The sequence below is a fragment of the Sapajus apella genome, unplaced genomic scaffold (assembly GCF_009761245.1).
Source record: "Sapajus apella isolate SASKATOON/1434 unplaced genomic scaffold, GSC_monkey_1.0 scaffold41, whole genome shotgun sequence".
NCBI lineage: Eukaryota > Metazoa > Chordata > Mammalia > Primates > Cebidae > Sapajus > Sapajus apella.
Genome location: NW_022436981.1, coordinates 2,460,508 through 2,479,589, shown reverse-complemented (window position 1 = coordinate 2,479,589; position 19,082 = coordinate 2,460,508). Strand labels below are relative to the sequence as shown.

Below are 19,082 nucleotides of genomic sequence, written 5' to 3'. Positions count from 1 at the left end.
GAAATAAATAAAGATTCCATAAATTCTGTCTAGCTAGTTTCGTTAGGATCTCTACATTAAAATCAATGTTTGGTCGAGCTAGCATGGTATTTAAACACAATATTTTTATTTTTTAACTGTCAATAGTCATTACATTTGATATTTTCTTGCCTTTCTAATAAACTAGGTCCACTAAACATTATTCCAACCTTTTCCAGGCACATTAGGGCAGTTAAGAATATGCAGTGGGCAGGGAGATGGGCCACCACACTCAATGACCACAGGTGACAGGGATATGGGCCACCACACTCAATGACCACAGATGACAGGAAGATGGGCCACCACACTCAATGACCACAGATGACTCTCTGAGTTTGGTTTTGTCTCCTTCCTATCAAGCTGTTGGCTCTTACATCATTATCACTGTCATTACTACTGATATACACACTAAAATAGTTCCTCATTTTACATTTTGTTTAGAAACCAAATACCACACTTTTGGAATCCCATCTAAACGTAAGTAAGCTCCTGAAGAAGGCCTAAGAGATTCTCCTAGGAATCAGATCCACAGACTTTGCAGCAACCTGTATTTTAATTATTCAAAGCCTTTTTTGTTCCTGGTTGCCTATTTCCTGTATATTGGTGTGTTGCAGAATGGTGATGCTGCCAGACAGCTATTCCTGATAGGTAAGGTGCTATCACATAAGACATGGTCCCTGCCCCCATGGATTTTACAATCTAGGTGAGAAACAAGATGTACAGTTGTCCCTAAGTATCCACCGTGATTGGTTCCAGGACCAAAATCTGCAGATACTCAAGTCCCTGATATAAAATGGCATCATATTTGCATATAACGTTTGCACATCCTCCCATGTACTTTAAATCATCTCTAGATTATTTATAATACCTAATACAATTTAAATACTATATAAATAGTTGTTATATTGTATTTCTATTTGTATTATTTTTTACTGTTGTACTGTTTGGGTTTTTTTTGGAATATTTTTTATCCACAGTTAGTTTAATCCATGAATGTGGAACCCTCAGAGGGCCAACTAAACAGAGGAAAAGAGGGGTTACACTCTCTTATAAGCCTCTCAAGAAGTTCAAGAAGTGTTAAACGTTTAAGACTGGCTGCCAATGCTTCTTGGTTCTGCTCTCATGACATGTGTAGTAATAGCCTGAAATGCTTTCCCTACTAATCAGTAGAAGGACATATCCTAACACTTAAAAGTAAGCCACAAATATTTCCAACCATTATAAGTTCCAATTCCATTTTACTACTACATGCATCCATAACATTGGTATTTTAAAGATTCTTCTTAAAAAATGGCAGCTTAAAACTAAGCAAAAGAGTTATAAAGAAATACTAACTCTAGTGTGGAAGTGCTTAGGGATCAAACAAACTGATATCTGCAAGTTACTTTGAAACGCATTTAAAAATATGATGAATTGATGGATAGGTGATAAAGCAAATACACTAAAATACTAGCAATCTTAGAATCTAAGTGGTGGCATGATGATACGGATGTTCACTTTACCATTTGTCAACTTAAACAGGTGAGAGACTGGGTCTCCAGAACAAGCAGTTTATTCAGGAACAACAAGGGATGACAGTGTGGGATATGTGTGCTATGACAGACCATAGGTATACCTGAGAGTCCTGGGGCAAGGAGAAGGTTTTAATGATAAAAGGGAGACGTCCATGTAAACCGCTTTGAAATAAAGACCACTGGTCACAGGGACTTAGCACCGGAGGTGGCATTTATTTTCATTGCTGATATAGGTTAAGAGTACCCCTTATCTGAAATATGGGACCAGAAGAGTTTCAGATATGGAATTTTTTCAGATTTGGGGATATTTGCATTGTACTGGTTGAGCACACCAAATCTGAAAATTCGAAATCTGAAATGTTTCGATGAGCATTTCCTTTGAGTGTCATGTTGTTGGTGCTCAAAAAGTCTAGATTTTGGATTTGCAGATTTAGGATGTTCAACCTGGTAGGGCAATGTCTTCACAGAAGCAACTTATCTGGAATATGTGTGGTTTTCAGAAGATCTCTGCAATAATTTCTGTCATGGGCATATGCACACGAGGGTTCCTTTTTCATGAAAATATAAGTGATTTCATTTCAATACTGATAACTTCCACACAATCTTTCAACCTCTCTAAATGCTTGACATTTTCACAATAAAATACTGGGGGAAAAGCAACAGTAATACATACATAAAAGGATTACAATCTTAATAAAATTCATAAAGTAATCATTAAAAATGCATCAATCTACTCTAAAATCAAATATAAAGTATTCAAAAATAACGTGATAGGATCCGAAACTTTGCAAAAGGACACTCCAATTAGACAGGTGTGGTGGTGGGCGCCTGTAATCCCAGCTACTCGGGAGGCTGAGACACAAGAATCACTTGAACCCAGGAGACAGAGGGGTTCTGTGAACTGAGATTGTACCACTGTACTCCAGCCTGGGTTGACAGAGCAAGACTCCATCTTTAAAAAAAAAAAAAAGGGGGGGGGGGTACTCCATACTATTTAACCATTTCCCGGATACTATTATTTAATACTATGAAGAAGAAATCAGAGGAAAACTGAACACAGGGAGTATTCATTCTCTGTAAACACTACTAAAGCAAACATGCTGCCTAAGTCCTTGAATTCAAGCTTCACTAAAATAAAAAACATATTCATTTACAATACCTGAATGGAGTAGAGAGAACTGTGTTTGGAGTCTGTACAACCTGCCGCTGTGGAGTTACACCTGAAAAGTCACTCTCATGCAACGGGGTATTAAGTCCACCTTTTAATGGGGTATCCACATTGGTCAGGGCCATGAGGTTCTGGGCTTCCTGATTAACGAGAAGGCAAAGAAGCATGTTTAACAGTTTAGACAGGCCTGCAGAATCTCTTCTGGTCCTACTATACAAATCTTGAAGCAGGCAGAATTCTTACACATTTTCTCAATGAAAACCTATACAGAAAATGAATACCAGGCATGACAGATTTCAATACTTCCATTCCTTCTATCAATCTAACACATCTCACATCAGTTTTATACATCAAATAAAGTTTTATATGTAGAGGTATGCTTTTGTGGCCTCACATATGAAATTACCATTACCCAAAAATTTCTCCTATTACTTGTGCCAAACCTCTCCATAATCATGAAATACAAGAATTCAAATTTCCCAGTGTGAGCTTAGGCCAAATGTCTAAATGCCTAGGTTTTAGTCTGGCTTCACCACTAATTCTCTATCCAGTCTTCATTAGTGTCTCTGAGTCTGTTTTTTCTACTGGGAAGTTAAGATACTACCAAGCAACCTTTCCACTGCACAAGAAAGCAACTTGTGGGGTCAGGTCCCTTTCAGAACTCTTGCCTGATCTCTTTAGGCAGAACTGACCATGTTCTCTTCAGCACCTCTACTATAACCCTGTCCTCAGTGCTATCTTTGCACCCTTAAGTCTCTTAACGTCCAACTTAGGGCCTGTGGCAGTTTATTTTCCAAAGATGGTCACTTCCTTCTCTCTCATGTTTCATGTTCTTATGTTTAAAATCCAACTGTGATACTCCTACCATCAAGAGGTAGGATCTATGCTCCCTCCCCTTAAATCTAGGTGGGCTTGGGATTCACCTGTAACCAACAGAATACAACAAAAGTGACAATGCTTGACCTCCCAGGTTAGTTTAGAAAAAATAACACAGCTTCCCACCACACTCTCACTGGAGCTCTGAGATACCAGAGAAGTTCAACTGTTCTGAGACCACCATGCTGTGAGAAAGCCCAAACCACAGAAAAGGCCACATGCAAATTCACTCCACATTCCCAGCTAAGGACTCACCCAATCAACAGCCAGCATCAACAACCAGACATGGAAGGATGACACATCCAAATGACTCTATCCCCTATCTGTCAAATCACCCAGAACCGCTGAGTGCTCCTTTCTAAGGCCCTAGACATCACGAAGTACAGACGAACTACTCCTTCTGTGCCCTGTCTGAATTCCTGACTCACAGAAGTCATAAACATAGTAAAATGCACTAAACCACTAAGTTTTGAGGCAAAATGAAAATAACCAGAGCAAGACTTATTCCATTATTCTGTATATCTTTATTCATGGGAAAAAAATCTGAAATTTCACATTATCAAAGATCCTGTGTGTGTCCTTTTTGCTATTCCAAATATAAAGCATTTACAGGAAAAAAAAATGTATGTAGGCTTAGAACTTCTGCACAGGAAAGAGGAGAAATAAGACTCAAATGGCAAAGTATATATTCCTGGAAGAGTGGATAACATGTAACACATCATAAGTGCTAAGATTACAAATAGGCAACACTCCCAAAAATGATGTGGCTAAGGAGTGGGGGAGTGTGGCCCAGGTAATAGGGCCAAAGTAATATGCTGGGGCATCTGAGCTGTCTCCTATGTGATGAATCAACCTCTTGTCAACCTGGTTACACTGGAATGTTTCCCAGAATTCTCTTCCCTCTTGATGCTGCGTTATTTTACACCAAAAGTAAAATAGAAGTAGAAGCTGAAGGAGAAGCCGAGGTGACAGAGGTGAAGTAGCAACCACTAAGCTCCGAAGGCCCTCACTGGTTAGAGGTAGTGACAGACTCGCAGAGGAGCTGGCAAGTTCCAGTGTGTCCCTGCTCCTCCTGCTCCATATATCCAATCCTCCTCCTTTATAGGCAGCCCTGGAGACCAACAGTGACCAGACTTCTAGCTTCAAACTCACAGAAACAGGAGTAACAAAGAGCCAACAACCCTCCAGACTTCCATACCAACCCGCTTGCTGCCTAGCTTCCAGATTTCCGTAAAAGCTACGACTTACCCCACCAGGGCCGGTGACCTTTCTCCGATCTTTAACACTCCTCTTCAGACCTTTAATGCCCTGCTTTTCCCATGACTGTGTATGGGACTAATTCCTCTAACAAATTCCTTCATCTATGATTTTCATAGTGGTTCTGTTCCCTTAACTAAACCTTGACTGATGTACCCTAGGCTAGATCAGAGGCGGCCAAGAGACAGGGGCAAAACTCCTCATCTCCCTAGCTACACACAACAGCAGCCAGAGGTGCCACCTTTATCACACATAGAACAGAGACACTGAACCAATAAAAGCTGAAAGATGAAAACCAATAAAAGATGAAATTTATCAAAATTTTACATAAAAATATGTCACAGACTAGACTAAATCTCAACTTCTGTCAGTTCATCTTAGAGGTTCCAAAGGGCTTCAACCAATCATAATCATTTCCATTAATAGGTATTTATCTTAGCAGTGACTTCTACTTGTCACCAAACACCCATTCTCTTCCTCCATAGTAACAGAAGCCTCAAATCTTAACCGGCACCTGTCTACCTAGAACAAATATCATATGTCCCCGTAGCTGGGACATGTGTGCCTAAGTTCTGGCCAGCAGGACAGAACAGAATGATGTGTGCAAGACGTCTTTCTTAAGACGTGTTCTTAAGAAAGGAAAGGGTGTGCCCCTTTTCCTCCTTCTTGCCAGCTATACGCAGACATGATGGCTGGCCCTCCAGCCACTGTACCTGCCACAAGGAGAAAAGAAGAGAAACCTGACATGGGGGAGGACAAAACAGCAGGTGCCCAGGTCCCTGACACCAGCCCCAGTTTGATTTCTCTCTTAACATTTAGGACATGAAACAGAAATAAACCTCTATTCTATTTGGGCCACTGTGAGAGGTTTTCTGTTACAGCTAAACCTAATTCCAACAAATATATAACTTCCCCTACATCTTTTAGAAGAGGAATCCAAAGTTACAAGCCCCAAGCTTACGGCATATGGCTCAGGCTCTAAATCTGTTTTGTACCTTTTCAAAATAACTACTACTCTCTCAGTTAACATTCACTCATTACCTCAATATTCTTTAACAATCAGTTAAAAGCCTGTATTAAAAACACAAAAGGATACTACAGGCTATAGGAATTAAGACAGTGTGGTACTGGCACAAGATAGATAATAGATCAATAGGACAGAATTGAGAGTCCAGAAATAAACCCTTACATTAATGGTCAATTGATTTTTTAAAGGCTGCTAAGACCATATAATGGGAAAAGAACAGTCTTTACAACAAATTGTCTTAGGAAAACTGGATATCTGCATGCTCAAGAATAAAGGTAGATCCATACCTAACAGTACATACAAAAAATTAACTTAAAATGGACCACAGACCTAAACGTCAGCACCAAAACTATAAAACTCTGAGGAAAAAACATGGAAGTAACTCTTCAGGACCCAGGGTTGGAAAGAATTTCTTGGATAACATTAAATGCATAAGCAAAAAAGAAAAAGACAGCTAAACTACACTTCATGAAAATCGAAACCTTCTGTACTGCAAATGAGAACATCAAGAAATTGAAAACACGACCTACAAAATGAGATGAAACATCTGCAAATTATATATCAGATAAGGAACTTATAACCAGAATATACAAAGAACTCTTACAATGATAAAAAACTCAGTCAGATGCAATGGTACACATAAATAATTCTAGCACTTTGGGAGGCTCAGGTAGGAGAATCTTGAGACCAGGAATTCAAAACCAGCTTAGTCAACACAGCAAGACCCTGTCTCTACAAAAAATTTTTTTAACTAAAAAAACAAAAGATAACCCAATTTAAAAACGGGTGAAGAATATGAATAGCTATTTCTGAAAATATACATATATATATATGGATACACACACACATATAAAATATACACACACACGCGCGCGCCAGGCCAGGCACAGTGGCTCAAACCTGTAATCCCAACATTTTGGAGGCCAAGGTGGGAAGATCGCTTTAACCCAAGACTTTGGGACTAGCCTGGACAACATAATGAGACCCCATCTCTACAAAAAATAAAAAATGAGCCAGGCATAGCGGTGCACACCTGTAGTCCCAGCTACTTGAGAGGCTAAGGTGGGAGGGCTGCTTGAACCTGAGAAGTTGGGTCTGCAGTGAGCCATGATGGCGCCACAGCACTCCAGCCTGCGTGACAGAGCAAGACTCTGTCTCAATAATAACGACAACAACAAAGATATAAAAATGGCCAATAAGCACATGAAATGTCAATGTCATTAGCTATTAGGGAAATACAAATCAAAAACACAAGATACCACTTCACAACTAGGATCTGTTTGATTACAAGATAGCTGTTATCAAAAAGACAGAAAACAAGTGTTGGTGAGGATATAAAGAAATTAGAACCCTTACACATTCCTATAAAAATGTACAATAGGCTAGGCACAGTGGCTCATGCCTATAAACCCAGCGTTTTGGGAGGCTGAGACAGAAGGATCATTTGAGGTCAGGAGTTCGAGACCAGCCTGGGCAACATAGTGAGACCCTCCCATCGCTACAAAAAGTTAGAAAATTAGTTGGACCTGGAGGTGCATGCCTGTAGTACCAGCTACTCAGGAGGCCCAAGGTGGGAGGATCACTTGAGCCCAGGAGGTTAAGGCTGCAGTGAGCCATGACTGCGCTACTGCACTCTAGCCTGGGCAACAGAGCAACACTGTGTCTCAAAAACAAATAAAATAGTGCAGCCACTTCATAAAACAGTCTGGCAGTTCCTCATAAAGTTAAAACATAGTTACCACAGGACCTAGCAATTCCACTCCCAGGTATACACACAAGAGAAAGGAAAAACGTGTCCACACAAACATCTGTTCAAAGCAGCATTATTCCTAATAGTCAAACGGTAAAAACAACCCACATGTTCATCAGCGGCTAAGTGGATAAACAAACATGGTATATTCATATAATGAAATATTAAGCAGCAACAAAAAGAAATGAAGTACTGATACAAGCTACAACATGGATAAACCTACACAATATTATGCAAAGTGAAAAAAGCTAGTCACAAAATACCATATATATGATTTCATTTACATATATGTGCAGAATAGGGAACTCTATAGAGACACAAAGCAGATTGTTGCCTAAAAACTTGGCAGGTTTGAGGGGAATAGGGAACGACTGCTAATGGGTATGGGTTTTCTTTCTGGATGATGAAATTATTCTAAAATTGACTGTGGTGATCGGTAAACAACTCAGTGAATATAGTAAAAATGGGTGAATTCTGTAAGAATGATATTTCAATAATACTGTTTAAAAAACATAAAAAGAGTTCCATTAAATGTTCCTTGTATTACCCTATAATGTAATATTTTCCCAAAATTAAAAATATATATATTTTTTAAATTTCAAGTGTGAATAATCACACTTGCAAACTTCTTCAAACAGCACCACTGAAAAAAATGGAGGGGTCAGGTACAGTGGCTCATGCCTATAATCCCAGCACTCTGAGAGGCCAAGGTGGGCAGATCACTTGAGCCCAGCAATTCGAGACCAATCTGGGCAATATGGCAAAACCCTGTCTCTACTAAAAGTAAAAAAACTAGCTGAGTATGGTGGTTATGGTCGTGCCACTGCACTCCAGCCTGGGTGATGGGAGTGAGACCCCATTTCAAAAATAAAAAAAGTAGGGGAAAGGTTATTCCTATCTGTCACAGAAGTGGAGACATCTGAAAGGCTGAGGCGTGGTTCAAGTTACAGAATGAGGAAAGCATGCTCTGTATTTTAATGAAAGGACTGGATAAGTGCTACACATGCACAAGCAATACTAAGCCACATAACACCGACAGAGCCACTATCAGAAGCATCTACATCACTTCAGGGCTGCCAGGAAAAGATGGCTGGTGGAATTCTTACAATATCTACAGCCATTACTGCCCCATGTTATTAGCAGATCTATATAGTTTAGGTGGATTCCTGTCTATTCTGGACTGTTTAGGCCCCTCCATGTTTCTTATGTGGGTGGTTAGGTTTTCTCTTTCCCAGCCTGCCTGAACAGGCTTATTTGACACTTTACCTGGCCTTGAACACCCTGAAACACATTCCTTACTTGTGTTCAGAGTCCAAGGAAATGCAAGATCACATTATTATTTTTAAAGCTTCTGATATGCTAGACATTTTATTTACTTGAGAAACCCTATGTCGAGGCCTCCTCAAAGCCTTGAGTTGGCTGCTAACTAGTGTGCAATAATTTAGTAAACTTTCATAAAACAATATAAAATAAGAAGAAAAGGGAGAAGGATAATAAAAAACAAAGTCTATAGGATTTTTAGAACACACACACACCCACACACACAGGATTTACAAAAGACATAGAGGCTTTACTCTCTGAAGAGAGTACAACCAAAGACTTCTAAGCCAGAGAATACCAGGAAGAGTTAAGAAAAAAATTATCACTATGACAATAGAGATGTGAAGCGGAAGTTTTTATTTTAGATTGGAGGCATCCAGCCTTTTTCCCCAAGAAGGTTCCCAGGGGCTGGCCAACTTTATAGCCCGTAGACAGGAGACTGGAAATTGCTTATCTGAGGAATCTGACTGACTAAGCAAAAAGAACTAGAAATATTGACATCAAGAATTCCCCAATGAAACATCCCAGCCAGATTAGCCTCCAGGGAAGCTGGGAGGCTACCCACACCTAAGGAGCTTCCAATCAGCTTGTGATTGTCCCCCACGTACCACTAGACACAGTCAAAGAGCATCGGACATTTGAGGAAATATCCATTAGCAAAGACAGAAATGAAACAAAACAAAAACTTAGAAACTACGCAAGGAAAAGAAAACTTGTAAAAACAAAACCAAACTACCATTAACAGCCACAGAGAAATAGGATACTCATGAAATGAGACACGAGTAACATGAGACATGTTAAAAAACATACTGAACAAAATTTTAAAAAGCACTTAAAAATTACATATATGATAGCAAATTAAAAACGGAATAAAGATAAAATTGAGAAAATCTCCTACAAATAAATCAAAACCAATGAGATAGAAAACTGGAGAGGAATAAATAGATAAATTGGAGGTCCATAAAGAGATCAATGAAAGGGAGAAAAAAAAAATTTAACTCAAAATAATTTTACAAAACTGAAGGCCATAAGCCTCCAGAATCAAAAGATCCACAGTGGTTGAAAAAGATCTACACCAAGAAACATGCGTAAGATAATATAAACATGTAAGATAATATAAGCTTCCAGACAAAGAAAAAACTAGGTTTCCTTTTAACAAACTGAATAGAAGGTCTCAAAAGGAACAGTACAAGCCAGAAGACCTTGCAGCACCACCTTCAACACTGTGAACAAAAACCACTGCAATCTGGGATTCTATACCCAGTTATACTGTCAATCAAGAAAGTAGATTAGTAATTCCCAGTTATACTGTCAATCAAGACGGTAGATTAGTAATTTACAGATATGCAAGGTCTTGAAAAATTCTACCTCTGGACATAACCTAACTGTTCATCAATGGAGAAATGAATTAAAAAATATGTGACACACAGGCTGGGCTTGATGGCTCACATCTGTAGTCCCAGCACTTTGGGGGGCTGAGGCAGGTGGATCACCTGAGGTCGGGAGTTGGAGACCAGCTTGGCCAACATGGAGAAATCCCGTCTCTACTAAAAATACAAAATTAGCCAGGCATAGTGGCACATGCCTGGTCAGGTACTTCGGGGGCTGAGGCAGGAGAAATACTTGAACTCAGGAGGCGGAGGTTGCAAAGAGCCGAGATCATGCCATTGCCCTCCAGCCTGGGCAACAAGAGCGAAACTGTCTCAAAAAAAAAATACACACACACACACGCGCGCGCGATAAAATACTATTCGGCCTTAAAAAAGAAATCCTGTCATTTGTGACAACATGGATGAACCTGAAGGACATTACATTAATAAGCCAGATACAGAAAGACAAATTCCCCACGGTTTTACTTATTTGTGGGATCTAAAAGTCAAACTCACAGAAAAAGAGTAAAACACTGGTTACCAGAGGCTGAGAGGTAGAGAAACCAGGGAGATGTCTGTCAAAGGACACAAAATTTCAGTTAAGACAGGAGAAATAAGTTCAAGAGATCATACATCATGGTGATTACAGTAACAATATACTGTACATTTGAACATTGCCAAGAGTAGATTTTAAGTGTTCTTATCACAAAAAATGATAAACATGTGAAGTAATGCACGTTAAACAGCTTGATTTAGCCATTCCACAAGGTATACATATATCAAAACATCATACTGTATGCCATAGACACAATTTTTCCTTGTCAATGAAGAAAACTAATTTAAAGAAATTCTGGCCAGGCGCGGTGGCTCACGACTATAATCCCAGCACTTTGGGAGGCCAAGGTAGATGGATCATGAGGTCAAGAGATCAAGACCATCCTGGCCAACACGGTGAAACCCATCTCTACTAAAAAATGCAAAACTCATCTGGCATGGTGGCGCATGCCTGTAGTCCCAGCTACTCGGGAGGCTGACGCAGGAGAATTGCTTGAAACCGAGAAGCAGAGGTTACAGTGAGCCGAGATCGCGCCACTGCACTCCAGCCTGGCACCTGGCAACAGAGTGAGACTCTGTCTCAAAAAAAAAAAAAATTCTACCTCCAATGAACCCCTTCTCTGAAAGCTACTGAATGGTACTCTTCACAGAACAAGAAAATAAACCAAGAAAGCCAAAGACATGGGAGCCTGAAAGAGGGGATTCAAGGAACTCTCTAGGGAGGCAGTGAAGAGAAATCAAAAGAACAAGCTATAAACAAGCCCTGAAGAATAATCAGTCCAGGCAAGAACATTGAGAAGTTCTTAGAAAGACTTTTCAAAAAGATGAGAACAAAAAAGTCTGGACAGGTTAGAGAAAACTGACACAGCCAGCATAGTCTAGAATGGAATTGGTGCTTAGTCAAAAAACTTAGCAACTGAATAAAACAAGTATTAACTCCAAGAAAAAATACTATACTGCAAAGTACAATAATATGCTATAGATTACATACTACATGTACAAATATTACATATTTGTACAATCACACAAATTATAAGGTAATTCATGGTTTAGCAATAAATAGGATTTACAGTCATAAGATAAACCAAGAATATAAAGTTAACCAAATTATAACAGAGAATCAAGGAATAGAAAATGTATGCATGACAGACATAGAAGGTGTGACAGAGTCAAGTGTCAAATTCTGTGGGGAAAAACAACAAATAATGCCTAAAACCGAAAACGGTCAACAAGTTACAAAGTTCTCAGCAGTAAAAGTAACACAAAGAGTTGTAACTGGCACTTCCATGGATGAAGGGCACAACTGTTCTTCTTGCTAAGCCTTACACAACTATTTGCCTCAAACCAAAGCCTTAAAATTATACTCCTGACTATTAGAGAAGAGGAAATGAGATGTAAGGGTACTAAAAGACCCAACTCTATTTTGTAGGTTTGGATATTATCTGGTATACAGACACCCAGGGAACATACTAAGCTGTGTCTACAGTATGCGTTAGAGAGAAGGAAGAAAGTAGAACTGTGGGCACTATGCAAAGCTAAGTACAGAAATGCAAGCAAGTATTTCTTTCTTTCCAGGATTGGTAGGCAATGTCAAATTTTACAAAACTATGCTTTATACTGACAGGTACAAAAAACTAATAAAGGGAGAAGAGCTGGCTTCTAGAAGTTACAATCAATGTGAAATTAAAACTACCTTATTGCTGAATCTATTTAGCTTCTCTACTACAGAATGTTGCAACATCTATGCATTCGGGACTCAGTTTCAAACCATTTACACAAGAAGAAACACAACCAAACCACTTAGTTCTACTGCATGATACTTCTAAGGACAATAAACAAAGTAAAAGGCTCATTCTACTATGTGATACCTTACCTGCAGAATTCTGTCCTGGGAAGCTGGCGTTCGTGGTGTTCTAAGAGCAATGCTGTTGTTGGTGACATTGTACTCAGACAAAAGAGTACTGGAAGCAGAGTTTGTTATGCCAGATTCCTCGGCAGTTTGACGTGCAATTTCACTTGCTTGGCCTACTTTTACAACTTCCTGGAGTTCTGCATCTGAAATCTAAAAGGACACAATTATCATAGTAAGCAACATTTTAACTGAGGCCAGGCATAGTGGCTCACACTAATAATCCCAACACTTTGGGAGGCCAAGAAGGGCAAACTGTTTGAGCCTAGGAGTGCAAGACCAGATTGGCCAACATAGCGAAACTCAGTCTCTATTTAAAAAAAAAAAAAAAAAACCAACATTTTAACTGAGAACTGACACAGCTTTAAATTTCCATATTCCAGAAAAATGAATTGCTGAAGCTGTGCGATTAGTATCAGGGGTTCACTGTAGTACTCATCTTTTTTGTGGCTTTGAAAGTTTCCGTAATATAGCTTCAGAAAGCCTTTCCTAATAAATGTGGGGGGAAAATTCATATATGATATAGAATCAAGCTACATAGGCTGTATCTCTATGCTGAAATTCTTTCAAATCAACCTATCAATGTACCAAGAATGTAAAATAGCAGTACTTATACAAAATTATTCATCAATATGTGGGAGGAGAAAGACTGAAAACCAATTAAAATATCACACAGAAAGAGTCCAGTGAACCACAAGATCCGTAAGAAAATCTAAAGGTGTCATGTTAGTAATTTCACCAAAATAAATATCCTAAGGTGTACTAAGAAAAAAATTGAAGACAAAATTTCAATTTAATAATTATCCCCATTAGGAATGGCAGAATATGACAAAATTAGTTTATGCCCAAGAATCCTGTGTTGATGCAGCCAATGTGCTCATCTGGGAAAACAGTTCTTCTGGTCTCCCATGTCCTTTCCTCCACACCATTAAATCTGTCCAATTCTACCAAGCTGTACTACTCAAAAAAAAAAAAGGTTACTCTAAGGTCCCATGTCTCTGACCAACTACAGTAAGTCAAAAGAATACAGCCTGTAATAAGCTGAATGAAGGAATGTTTGGATCTCTTTTCTCCACAACTTCCAGATTCACAATTGTTGTCTCAAAAAAGAGAAGTGTAACACAACGAAACATTCCCTGGGAAAAGGCAGCTTAAAAGTCCACAAAGCCAAATCATACCTTTACCCTGGTCAGCTACAAAAAAGAAGCCCTAACCTGTTGACAAAATGTTAAAAGCTAACAATTACTTACCAAAGCATCATATGAACAGTTTAGGACCTAATACAATAATTTATACAGAGAAGTTGAAACTATCTTATCATATTATATCACAATTACTTGTGAGTTTTTTTGTTTGTTTTTGAAATGGAGTCTCACTTTGTTGCCCAGGCTGGAGTGCAGCGGAACGATCTCGACTCACTGCAACCTCCACCTCCAGGGCTCCAGCAATTCTCCTGCCTCAGCCTTCTGAGTAGCTGGGATTACAGATGTATGCCACTACACCTGGCTAATCTTTGTATTTCCAGTAGAAACATGGTTTCACCATGTTGGCCAGGCTGGTCTTGAACTCCTGACCTCAGGTGATCTGCCCATCTCAGCATCCCAAAGTGTTGCGAAAACAGGCATGAGCCACCACAGCAGGTGTGAGGACAGTGGCCAGCCCACAACCACTTGTTTTTGTATATGTCTCACCCACTAAACTGAATTTCTTAAGAGCATCCAGCACAAATGTGGTACACAGGCCTTCAAACGTTTGCTGAATAAATGATATAGCATATAAATTCACAGTGAAAAATTTGCATTTATCAGATTACCTGAGGGGCAGGAAGAACTAGTTTGCTTCTCTTTTTAGTAAATTCAGAAACACCACTAGTTTGAAGAATAGCTGATGGTAAATCAGATTCTTTTTTCCTTTTCAAATGCTGTTTGTCTTTTTTTCTATCTCTTCCTTCTTTTTCACTGTCATGGATCAAGGCAGAGAAGAGATTTTTAAGTTACATATAGGCAAAAACATTAAAATCCATACAAATACTCATACCCTTTGAACAATCTCTTTTCTAAGACAATAACTAAAAAGGCCGTGCACGGTGGCTCACGCCTGTTAACCCAGCACTTTGGGAGGCTGAGGTAGGTGGATCACCTGAGGTCAGGGGTTCAGCCTGGCCAACATGGTGAAACCCTGTCTCCACTAAAAATACAAAAATTAGCCAGGCATGGTGGCATGCACCCATAATCCCAGCTACTCAGGAGACTGAGGCAGGAGAATCATTAGAATCCAGGAGGTGGAGGTTGCAATGAGCCAAGATCATGCCACTGCACTCCAGCCTGGGCAATAGAGAAAGACTCCATCTCAAGTAAAAGAAAAAAAAAAGAGACAAAAACTAAAAGAAGACCAAAAAACAATATATATTAAGTAGTTCCCTACACCATTACTTACTATATTCAGGATGAAGGCAAACTCAAGGATAGCAATAAAATTATTATTGAAGTACTAAATATTAAAATATACAAGTAAGATAAAGACAAGCAAAACATTCCACATAATGTCAAAAGAAAAACATTCCTGCATTATGAATACATTCAATGAGAACATGTGTGCACATACGAAAAAGTATGACAAGCATGTAAAAGGGAAAATAAGTATATGAAAAAGATAAAATTAAAACATAATTTTTAAATTTCTCTTTAAAACTGTTATTAAATTGTCATGATTCTTAAAATTCACAATTTTTTTAAAAAGGCTATTTTAATACTGACAAATGACATCTAAACATGGTTGGGATGTCTAAAGCCAGGCGCAAAGCAGTCTTTGAAAGCTCCAGGAATAGCTCCTCCCCTTCTGCATGTCTTTCTTGCCTCCTGCACTTAGTACTCCTTCCAAAAATTGTTTTCCTGCTAAATCTCTTTATTTGTAGAGCCTACCTAAAGCAAAGTCCTAATCTGAGGAATACAGCGGAGTACATCTAAGAAAATCCTATTTTACAATGACTGATAGCTGTTGTTTTATAACAATTCATGTCAACAGAAATGAAAAGTCAACAGAGCAGAAAACTTTTAAAATTCCTCGACAACCATAAAATACTCTCCCTACAATATTTATGTATGAGATTTAAAGAAACTAAAAATCTCAAGAAATAGGGAAAATCTGCTATCCTCTAAGACAAAGATTTTGTAAATGTATACCTATCCCCATCAAGTGAAAAGATCAGTAAGATTTTTCTTTTAATTTCATCTTAATAAAAACAAGATAAAATTTTTCACTAGAAAAGACTAAAAGAGCCGGGCATGGTGACTCATGCCTGTAATCCCAACACTTTGTAAGGGATGTGAAGGGAGGGTAGCTTGAGCCTAGGAGCTCAAGACCACCATGGATAACATGGCCAGAACCACACATCTCTACAAAATATAAAAAATTAGCCAGTCATGGTGGTACACATCTGTGGTCCCAGCTACTTAGGAGGCTGAGGTGGAAGGATTGCTTAAGTCTAGGAGGATACAATGAGCTGTGATCATGCCACTGCACTCCAACCTGGGTGACAGAGTGAGACCTCGTCTTAAAAAAAATTTTTTTTAAAGACTAAAAAAAACCAGACTCAATTTTGACAGATTCCTCAGCCACTAGGTAAAATCTATTCATAAATGCATATAAAAGTTACGATGTGATTCAAAGAGTAAATGGTCCATTCAGAGCCACACATTTAATTCAAGAGCCAAAAACAGCATTCTGTGCTAAAAAAAACATGACAGCCAGGGTCCCTAATTTTCTCAGACAGGGAAATCCATTAAAATAAATAAAACCAAACGTAGGCCACATTGTACTAATAAAAATCTAGGCCAGGCACAGTAACTGATGCCTATAAACCCAACACATTAAGGAGGATTGCTTGAGGCTAGGATTTGAAACCAGTCTGGACAAGAAAAGGATATCTCATCCTAAAAATTAAAAAAAAAAAAAAAATTAGCTAGTATACACCTGCAGGCCTAGCCACTCAGGGGGCTGAGGTGGAAGGACTGCTTGAGGCCAGCAGGTCAAGGCTTCAGTAAGCCATGATTGCGCCACTGCACTCCAGCCTGGGCAACAGAGCAAGACCCTGACTCAAAAAAAAAAAAAAAATTTAATTTTAAAAAATTCAAATTAATTTTAAAAATATGGCTCTGAGAATAATAATACTTGACCTTTGTAAGACTCGTCTTACTATACCTTTCCATTTCCAAAATCAGAAAGGCAACTTACGATCTTAGCTCCCCATCAAGATCCTGTTGTCTTAATTTCCTGAAATCTGCATCAAGAGCCTGGTAGTTTTCCTCAGAAGTATCATAAAAACCAAGGGCAGGCTTTTTTTCAAATGGGATTTCAGCATTATAATCCACCCCTCTCTTCCTTTTTCTTTTCTTCTGAATTTCTATGCCAGCTGCTCGAAGTTCTCTTCTTTTTTGGAGGGCAGCAAGACGTCTGAAAAGAATGCAGAATCACCTTGAAAATAATCTGCCATGTGGCAGGGATGAATTATCCAATACAGTTTAAAAAAAACCTATCCATTTATTTGGGGAAGAAATATTTATTTAAATCCTTACCTCACACCATTCACTAAACAAATCCTAGTTTTAATTTAAAGATGCACACACACACGCAAATAATAAGGCAAAAAGAAAAACCAAAAGAAACTAAAAGCAAACATTTATCTTATCTCTGGATGGAAATGTACTTACTAAATATAAACTAAATAAATGGCAAAAGAAAAAAAATCAAAAAAAAAAAAAAAAAAACAATTTTTGCATTTTAATCCACCCATCTGCACACTGAACAGCTTCAAGATTTAAAATTTATAACTGTAACATGACGAAAACTCATAAATGAAATTAAAAGGCAAATAGTAGGGAAAAAATATCTGCAATTAGTACTAAGGATAAATATAAAGAGTCTTAAGCAAAGTTTTCTTTTTTTTTTTAAAGGAACTCAAAGGGGGAAAAAGAGCAAAAGAAAACAATTTACAAAGGAAAAACTGCAGGTAGCTAAAATGACAAAAGTCTTATTTAAGTTAATAATTAAAGAATCATAAATTAACAAGTACCATTTTTACATATCTAATTAATATCATTCAGTTTTTCTGTTTTGGTTTAATGGCAAAGCTGCAAAAAATGGACAGTCTGCTGCACTGGTAATGAGAAACTATATTGGTGCATATTTTCCCAAAGAGAAGTTGGAAATACACATTCATAGTCTAAAGATTTTCATATTTTTTTAGCAGCAATTTCACTCCTTAGCCTTTAGCCTAAGGAAATAAGTCAGACTATGAGTAAGGACTTAACTACAAAGCTGTTCACTAAGCACTGTTTATAAGAGTGGATAGCTGGCTACAATCTAAACATCCATCAATAAGAAATTAAATGCATTTGTAAGATATCAGCCTTTTATATAAACTTTTAAAAGGCTATAAATCTACTCTGACATGGAAAGAGGCCCAAGACATACTGCTGTGTAAAAAATGTTAGAAGTTTACATGTCACAGAGCAACATGTAAGAACGGTATGCGCCAGGCACGGTGGCTCACGCCTATAATCCTAGCACTTTGGGAGGCCGAGGTGGGTGGATCACCTGAGGTCAGGAGTTCAAGAATAGCCTGGCCATCATGGTGAAACCCCATCTTAAACTACCAAAAAACTAAGAAAAAAAACTGTATGCATATCTATGAGTGAATATATGCCTGAGGAGATATGAAGGATGTCCACCAAAATATTAATAATGACAGTCACTGGAAGGTGGAATTCCATTTAATTTTTAATTTTTTTCTTTGTGTCTTCCGATGTTGCTATAGCTATAATGATTTCATGATAAGAAAAGCTATTCACAATATTAAAGAGAGAAAACAAGTCAGCAACAGTATATATTACTGACTTCCAGCATGACAGCATGAGGAACTCCATAAACCCACTACCCAGGGAGAATGGTGAAAACTATATATATTTAAAAAACAACCAACTAAAGTCTCTGGAGAGGATCTGAAGCAGAAACAGCAAATATATAAACATTAACTGAAGAAAATCTACTTAAACTTGGTTAAAAAAAGCAAGAATATAATATTTAAATCAAGACCCACTCCCTCCTTCCCCCCACCTCAGAGAAACAGAGACTCCATTCCACACAAGTGCATCCAAAAACCCAGGGCTCCTTCTCCCCTCCAGCTCCCAGCAGTAGGACTTTCATTCCAAGAGGACTAGGCCATCAGCATTTCTAGTGGCAAAGTTCCATCAAGTGTCTGGGAAGTGAGACTTCCTTCCTCCATCCAAACAGAACAGAAGTCTCAGCTTTGGGCACAGT

At 38.5% G+C, this 19,082-nt stretch overlaps 1 protein-coding gene across 1 annotated transcript in view; it reads right to left on the bottom strand.

Moving 5' to 3' along the window:
• CDC5L (cell division cycle 5 like) overlaps positions 1–19,082 on the bottom strand; it is a 59,913-nt gene that overhangs the window by 27,129 nt on the left and 13,702 nt on the right. Inside the window, exons 6-9 of the mRNA XM_032299588.1 lie at positions 16,998–17,216; positions 14,578–14,722; positions 12,729–12,917; positions 2,692–2,840 (exon numbers count right to left, since the gene is read on the bottom strand). Of these exons, the coding sequence (XP_032155479.1) occupies positions 2,692–2,840; positions 12,729–12,917; positions 14,578–14,722; positions 16,998–17,216 (702 nt within the window). The remainder of the gene's footprint in view (positions 1–2,691; positions 2,841–12,728; positions 12,918–14,577; positions 14,723–16,997; positions 17,217–19,082) is intronic.